This window comes from Monoraphidium neglectum, assembly GCF_000611645.1.
Source record: "Monoraphidium neglectum strain SAG 48.87 unplaced genomic scaffold scaffold02932, whole genome shotgun sequence".
Taxonomy (NCBI): domain Eukaryota; kingdom Viridiplantae; phylum Chlorophyta; class Chlorophyceae; order Sphaeropleales; family Selenastraceae; genus Monoraphidium; species Monoraphidium neglectum.
Window position 1 is genome coordinate 1 of NW_014010696.1, and position 7,700 is coordinate 7,700.

Sequence of the window (7,700 nt, forward strand, 5' to 3'; positions counted from 1 at the left end):
CCGCCCGCGTCCGCGGCCCCACGTGCGCGCCGGCCCGAAATGCTGCGGCAGCGTCGGCGGCAGCGGCAAGTCGTCGAAGCCGGCCGCCTCCTCTCGCAGCCCGTCCAGCAGCGCCGCGTCGCCCTCCCCTGAGCTGTCCTCCGCGCCGCGCCGCCGCAGCTCCTCGGCCCTGTGGCCCGTGGCCAGCCCCAGCTCTTCTCTGGACCACCCCAGCCGAGACAGCTCCCAATCCGACAGGCCCATGCCCTCGCCGCCGCCGGCGCTGCGGGCGCGGGTGAGGAGGTTGAGGCGGTCGTCGGGGAAGGGCTGCTTGCCCTGCGAACCCCTGCCTTGCTGCTGCTGCTGCTGCTGCTGCCACTGTTGCTGCTGCTGCCATTGCTGCCAATGCTGCCACTGCTGCCATTGCTGCTGCTGCCATTGCTGCTGCAGCATCTGCTGCTGCCGCTGTTGCCACTGCTGCTGGTCCTGCTGCTGCTGCCCTGAGTGACCCCACCGCTGGCTGCGCTGCTGCATCAGCACGAGCTGCTGCTCCTGCAACAGCCACGCCTGCAACTGCTGCTGCAGCCACGCGTGCTGCTGGCCCCAGCTCATGGACTGCCGCTGCTGCATCAGCATCAGCTGCTGCTGCCACTGCTGCTGCTGAAGCTGCAGCGCCTGCGCGCCCTGCCCCTCCTTTTGCTGGCTGGATTGCGGCGCGCCGCGCCGGCTGCCGTCGGCCATGGAAGGCCAAGAGTGGGAACGGTGTGCGCCATACCCGCCGCCACGGCCCCCTTCAAACTGAATCACGCCTGGCAGCGCCGGCGGCGGTTGGGCGGCGTGAGGGATGAGGGACGCAGGGCGACGCAGGGCGGCGCCGGGTGCGGCTGGCCGCGATGTCGCAGGGGCGACCCAAGGCCACGGTGGCAGGGGGTGCCATGTGGCTTGCAGCCGGGCCTTCGGCTTGACAACATGTGCACGCGACGGACCCCGAGCTCCAGGGGCAACCATGACCCACCCACTCGCCGCTGCCGCAGCGCGCCAAACCCCTCCATTGAAGGTCCCCCCTGACACCTCAACTTCGTCCCCTTCCATGGCGACTGTATTCCCTGCTCTAACAGACACGCCGCCCCGGCACACATCCCTCAAACTCCCCAAACCTGCAGCGCATTGCGCGAAGGCACAGGCGAAACCCCCAACCGACGCGCGCGCGCGCACGCACGTGGGCGGACGCACATGACGTCACCCCTCCCACCTGACAGGTCTCTCCGCTGATGCATCATGCAGTCCAGCTCCCCCCGCGCCACAAACTCGTAGACCGGGCTGTGCGGCGCCAGATTCAGGTCGCCCATCAGCAGCAGCGCCACCGGCGCCGCGGCGGGCTCGTGCCGCGCCTCGCATCCCCCGTCGTCGCCGCCGCCGCCGCCGTCGGCGGCCCCGCCGGCGCGCGCGAGCCGCGCGAGCGCCGCGGCCAGCAGCCGCAGCTGCCCGAGCTTAATGTCGCCGCGCTTGGGGTTGAACAGGACGTGCGTGTTGGCGACCGCGACCAGCGGCGGCGCGGCGCCGGCGGCCAGCGCGTCCGTGCCCGGCGAGGACACGCGCCGGCGCTTCGTCGGGCTGCGGCGGCCGCCGCCGCCGCCGTTTGCAGGCGCCGCGGCGGTTGGTTGGTCGCGCGGCTTCACAGCCAGGAGGGCCAGGGCGGCCACATTGTCCCGCAGCCCAAAATCCTGAAGGGAAGGCGCATAGACGCGCGCGGGCCGAGGGTCGATAGCAGCGAGTGGACGCCTGGGCGGCGGCCCGTTCCATCGGCACCCGTCGAGGGCTCCTTGCCTCGCCTGGAATTGTTCGCGGAGCAGCCCCCAGAACAACCCGCAGCAGGTGCGGCGGCCGCACAGGACTCTGGCAGGCAATCCGAGCGGCGCGTGGCGGCGCTGCTGCGCTGCTTCTGCGGCCGCGCTCGCCTGGAAACGAAGGGACTCCAGGGCGCGTGCCTCGAGGAGGGACGCGCGCCTGCGGTAGTCCCGGGGGCGCGTCGCATCGATGAAGGGTTGGGGTTCCGGGTTGCATGGGAACCCAAGGGCCGTACATGTAATGCACCACGGCGGATGAGCAGCGGACCCTCTAAAGACGCGAGCCCTTCTGAAGGCGGACCCGGCCTGGTGGCGCTGACGTGGCGCGCGCGGCCCCCTGCCCGAAATCACGGCCATCACCAGAAGGTTGCGCAGCCGTCGGGCCTGTCGCCAGTCCGCTGGACGTAGGTGCCTTCGTACCTGAGATGTTTGTGTGATAGCATGATTGCATGTGTATGGTGTGTGTTTGCGTGGGTGTGTGCGTGCACGCGCATGTGTGCTTGCATGCAAGTGGGGGAGGGAGCCAGCGTGTCGGCACACATGTGCGTGTCATGCGAATGCTGGGCACACTCGAACCCTGCCCATGCGCCTAGCACCACCTCCCTCACCCAGTCCACGCCAGTAACCACACGTTCTCGCTGCACCCAGCCTACAGGATATCAGTCTGCTCAACCCCAACCCCAACCCCAGGCGACTGAATCTCCTGACCCCAACCCCAGGCCTCGTCGCGCTCCATTATCTTCGCCCTCAACAGCTGCCCGCTGCCCACTGCCCTCTCAAGCCCAGAAAACCTGAAAGCCAAGCAAACATGCGAGCCCAGCACACATTGGGGGGTTGGCCTCACCCTCCCCCTCACCCGAGGGCCCGCAGGGCGGCCTGCACCTCCCCCCAGCGGTCAACCTCCTGCAGGCACAGCACGTCAGGAGACAGCGCCTCGATCTCCTGGGGGGTGTGTGTGTGTGTTTGCGGTGTGTGTGAGTGTTTGCGGTGCGTTTGTGTTTGTGTTTGTGTGTGCTTTTGTGGTGTGTGTGTGTGTGTGTGTGTGTGTGTGTGTGGAGCGGGGCGGGAGGGGCAGGGGGACTTCTGGCGCGCATGGATGGGCCGGGCCGTCTATGCCGTGGCGCCGCATCGCGTGGTGGTGCTGCGGCCCCCGGCGCAGGCTTGTCGGCGACTGGGCGCGCCAGGGCGCGGAGCAGGCGCGCGTCTGGTGGTATGCATGCGCGCACCGCATCCCCCTCGTGTTCTGGGCGGCCTGCCTCCCACAGACCTGCAGCATGAGCGCCCATCTCGGGCCCCACTCCAGGTCGCGTGGGCTGCAGCTGGGGTAGAGCTCCCTCGCGTGCTCGTGGGCCTGTGCGGGTTGCCAGGGCAGGTTTCAGACAATGTCGCGGCGTGAACCCTCGTTTCGCTGCACCAGCCGCACCTGCGGCCCGCCGTATCCATCAATGATGGGGCCCTTGGTGACGCATTAGGGCGGGGCTGGGCAATGGGAGGAGGCCAGCATCCCTGTTGCCCACTCCTGGATCCTTTGGCAGCGTCCGACGGCCTCATCAGATGCACTTGGTCCCCAGCACGAAGGTCTGCCTGGGCCCCTTGCATGCTTGTGACGGGTGAATGGAAGCTGCCGCCCGCTGCTAGTAGCCCGCGGTGGGGCCGCCCAGCCCAACCCACCAGGGCGTCCGCGAGCAAATTGTAGCTCATCACGCGCAGCCGCACCCCATCGCCAGCGCCCCCGTCCGCCGCGGGCGCCTGCGAGAGGGCGGGCCACGCAGAGGCGGCTGCCGCCCTGTCAGGCGTGAGGGACACACTGGGCATGCAGGCGCCGCCCCTTGGCGCAGCGTGTCTCGCGGTGCACACTGAAATATCTTCAAGGCACCCGCACATAGTAATGTGTGGGTGTCTCGCATGTGCCAGCGAGGTGCAGCAGGCAAGGTTGTGTGCAGAGTCGCAATCCCTCCGCCCCACCTCCTTGGACGCCATCCAGTGGCGCGATAGGTTGACAGAGGATGGCCGCCGCCGCGCGCCGCCGCCGCCGCCGCCGCCGCCACCACCACCATCGCCGCCGGCGGGGCGGTTGCCGCCTGAGACTGGGTCCTGCCCATGCTGCTGCGCGCCCCAGCCCTGTCCCGCCCCCTGCATCTGGGATGGCCAGCGCGTCCCCAACGAGATGGGGGCGCACTGCAAATCAGGGGTAGTGGGCGGCGCGGCTCGCGCTACTTGCTGCTGTTCCTGCTCCTGCTGCTGCTGCTGCTGCTGCTTCTGGCCCTGCTGCTGGGCCTGTACAAGCTGCTGCTGCTGCTGCTGCTGCTGCTGCTGCTGCTGCTGCTGCTGCTGCTGCTGAGGCTGCTGAGGCTTCCATGAGGATGGCAGACCTTGCGACTGCACCGGGGCACCAGCAAATGGCAACGGCGGCAGCGGGGGCCACACACCCGCTTTCGGCCTTGTCAGCACCACCGACTGCGTGTGCTGCGCCCATGGCTGCTGCCCAAGCTGATGGTTGGCCTGCCATGCCTGCATAGAGGCCGCCGCCGCTGCCTGCACGCCCGTGCCGGCCGCCGCCGGCAGGCCCGCCAGCGCAGCGCCCACAGCGCCAGCCGCTGCAGTCTGCGCCGATCGCCGCCCAGCCGCGTATGATTCTCGCAAGCCGGCAGGGTGCTGGAACTGGCAGGCTGCGCCCAGCTGGCAGCCGCCTGTGCGCAAGAATGTCAGGCACACGCCGGCCATCTGCCGGGCGTGCCGTTGGAGCAGCACCGTCTGCGTCGCTGCGGCGTCGTCGGCGCGCGGTGCTGCGGCTGTCCTTGCGCACTTGCTGAGGGGTCACCACAGCACTGGTTCGAGCAGGTTTGATATGAAGGGTTCACGGGAGCTCTAGCTCTGCCATCACACACCGAGGACGAGGGTTCGCGCTGTGTAGATGGAAGAAAGTCGCGTGTCTCATGAATGTGAATTTCTGATGAAAGGGATGCGTACTGGTCATCATATATGCCCCGCATCAAGAAGCACTGCAAGGATCACCCTTATGATACAAACAGCCTCAGATCCAGCACTGCATGCGTGCTGGACTCCATCTGCACCCGCTGTCCTGCAGTCGTTTTCGCAACACACGAGAGGATTTAAAACTTAGGGTGATTCTGGCTGTTGTCCCCTGCAGAACCAAAGTCAGGTGCACCTTGTACGGACTGTGGTCAAGCTTGGTCAACAGCCTCGCAGTCCCGGCACTGCGATTGCAGCACATCGGGGCCTTACCCTACTGTTACACACCTCATAAGGCCCCTACCAGTAACAAGGGCGTGACCTGGACATCTGCCTGCCACGCTCGCCTCCTTGCGGAACACCCCTGCTAGTTAGTGTGTCATTGCTGCCGGCAGTCAAGGGCGGTTGCACCTGCACGTGCTAGCAGCATCTGGCCGCACTGGGCTTGGTGCAGCCCCCACGTATGACACCGTGAAACCGCATGTGGTGAATCCTCAGTAGCAGTTCACGTTTGTTCCGCTGGTGGGACAACACGGAACACAAATGCTTAGTCACGCCAAAAACGGCGCTGCAACTGGGACTTGAGCAGGCGCTTGACAGCCATGAGTAGTGTTGGCTATTTGCCTGCTGAATGTGTCTGGTTCTGTGGGTGATGGGCCTGCTGGGTGCTCATCAGCTCCCTCAAAACGTGGCTGGTCAACTTGTTGAATACTGGTGTTCATGATCGTGCCTTCGCCCTGACAGGGCGCCGGCCCACGCACAGGGAGCCTACAGCCAGAACTTGAGAGACACAGGCTGCACATATGATGAATGAGTATTGTACACACATGTGCGCAATGTACATCTTCCTTTGTTTTTGGTCGGCAGAACAGCTGGCAGTGAGGACAATGCGCTCAACAATCTGGCCACAGGGGTGGGGTGTGGCCCTTTCTCACGCTGAGTCGGCGGCTGGGCAGCCAATTTTGTTAGAGGGTGGCGAGCCATTGAGCAAATGCTGTGGCCGTTCTAGCAGCACTGTGCAACGATGTACTTTTATCCTTGCCAGCCCTCTGCGCTGATCTGTTAGGTGACAGAATTCACGCCACGCGTGATTCTCACTCTTGTGCAAACGGACGAACGGATGCGATAGAGAGCTCGCGCTGGGCCTTTGTCCGCTACCAGACGGTAGTGTCAGGCTGTGTGGAGCGGTGGAACGCCCTTTCGCGGGGTGGTCGCCCCTTGCATTCGTTTAGAACGTCTCGCGAAACATGGTGAGGCCCCCACATCTGGGCACATGCGGCCATGGCGCGCCAGGGCCGGTGTGCTGCGGCGCCACTTCGTACGCCCGGCTGGCAAGGCGTTGGTACACAGGTGCCGCCGCTGCCGCGCCCGCCGCTCCGTGCCCCCTAGGGTGCCTACCTCGCCGTGCCCGTCACGTCCAAGGAGCGCTTCGAAGGCCAGGGGCTCCTGAGGAACCAAGATGAGGCATTGCAGCTGGTGTATGGCGGCGCGGCCATGCAGGGGTGGCGCCGCACCATGGAGGACGCCCACATTGCACAGACGGGACTCGATCAAGACACAGGTGAATGTCCGCAGGGGCATGGTGCCTGGTTCGGACCGCACCCCAGGTCCCTTAGGCTTTGCGCCGGGTGTGCTGCGCTTCTGGAATCCCTGTTGCCCGGCCTGCCGAGCAGCACCGCCGCCCTGCGGCGGTTGGGGCCGAAAGCAAGCAGGGCGGCCGCTTCGCGGAGACTCGCTCGCATGTTGGAACCCCATACTCCTGCAATCCACTGCTGGCGCACACCTCGCTGGCGGTGGCCGTCATGACGCTGGCGCCAACACGCAAGTGCTCGCATGCAAGTCGCATGCGTGTGTGCCCGCGAAACCGCTCGCGCCCATGCATGCATCCCCCTCAGGCGCCATCTTCGGTGTGTTCGACGGCCACGGAGGGGCGGAGGTCGCCTTGTTCTGCCAGAAATACATGGCCCAAGAGCTCGCCCATATTGTGTCAGCGTCCCCCGCCGCGCCCGCGCCCGCGCCGGCGGCCGGCGCCTCCTCGTCGCCGGCTGCAGCCGAGGAGGCGGTCGCCGCCGTCGAGTCGGCCCTGATCGACGTTTTCCACAGAATGGACGAGATGCTTCGCGACCACTCATTCGCCGACGAGATCGAGCAGCTGCGGGGCGCGCGCGACGCCGCGGCGGAGGACGAAGGAGGGAAGGGGGACGAGGGTGACGGGCTCGCGCCCATGGACGCGCTTGAGATGATCAAGCGCGTGTTTCAGCTGAAGCGCTTCATGGGGGAGAACGGCGCGCAGGGTGAGGACGGCGAGGAGGGGGCCGGCGAGGGCGTGGGCGCAGGCGGCGACGGCGGGCCGGCGGCGATGGAGGCGGACGGGGAGGGGCCCAGCGGGCAGGCGCAGGAGCAGGAGCAGGAGCAAGGGGCCGCGCCGGGCGGCAGTGGCAGTAGCGGCGCGGCGCCCGCCGTGGCGGCGGCGGCGGCGGCGGCGGCCCTGCGGCGGCAGCAGCAGCCGCAGCGGCAGGACGACGCCGGCGGCGGCGGCGGCGGCGGCGCTGCCGAGGCGCGGGCGCGCTTTATAGAGCCGGCCGACACGCGCATCCAGGCGGGCTGCACCGCGGTGGTCGCGGTCATTCGCGCGGGCCACCTCTTCGTGGCCAACGCCGGCGACTCCCGAGGCGTGCTGTGCCGCGCGGGCACCGCGGTGGCCATGTCCGAAGACCATAAGCCGGCGCACGAGACGGAGCGGACGCGCATCCTCAACGCAGGTGCGCCCTGCGGCGGCGGCGGCTGCGGCGGCGGGCGTCCCTGCGCCGGCGGGCGGCGCGCGCACGATTTGAGGGCGGGCGGCGCGCAGCGCCTGCCCCCTTCTGCTCGCGATTCCCCACTCTGCAGCAGTCCCCCAAC

At 67.5% G+C, this 7,700-nt stretch overlaps 2 protein-coding genes across 2 annotated transcripts; one reads left to right on the forward strand and one right to left on the reverse strand.

Moving 5' to 3' along the window:
• Nucleotides 1–1,231: 1,231 nt before the first annotated feature.
• Nucleotides 1,232–4,550, reverse strand: MNEG_11840 (putative Carbon catabolite repressor protein 4; the record flags this gene model as incomplete). The annotated part of the gene is made up of 8 exons (XM_014039687.1): nt 1,232–1,703; nt 1,875–1,986; nt 2,187–2,246; nt 2,683–2,768; nt 3,094–3,177; nt 3,250–3,282; nt 3,498–3,575; nt 3,792–4,550. Coding segments are annotated over 8 exons (1,684 nt in total), but the record flags the coding sequence as incomplete, so codon positions are not given.
• Nucleotides 4,551–6,080: 1,530 nt separating this feature from the next.
• Nucleotides 6,081–7,633, forward strand: MNEG_11841 (Protein phosphatase 1G; the record flags this gene model as incomplete). Its single annotated transcript, XM_014039688.1, has 4 exons — nt 6,081–6,149; nt 6,189–6,360; nt 6,695–7,497; nt 7,562–7,633. 4 exons carry the CDS (start codon nt 6,081–6,083, stop codon nt 7,631–7,633), a joined length of 1,116 nt encoding a protein of 371 aa, XP_013895142.1.
• Nucleotides 7,634–7,700: the final 67 nt, after the last annotated feature.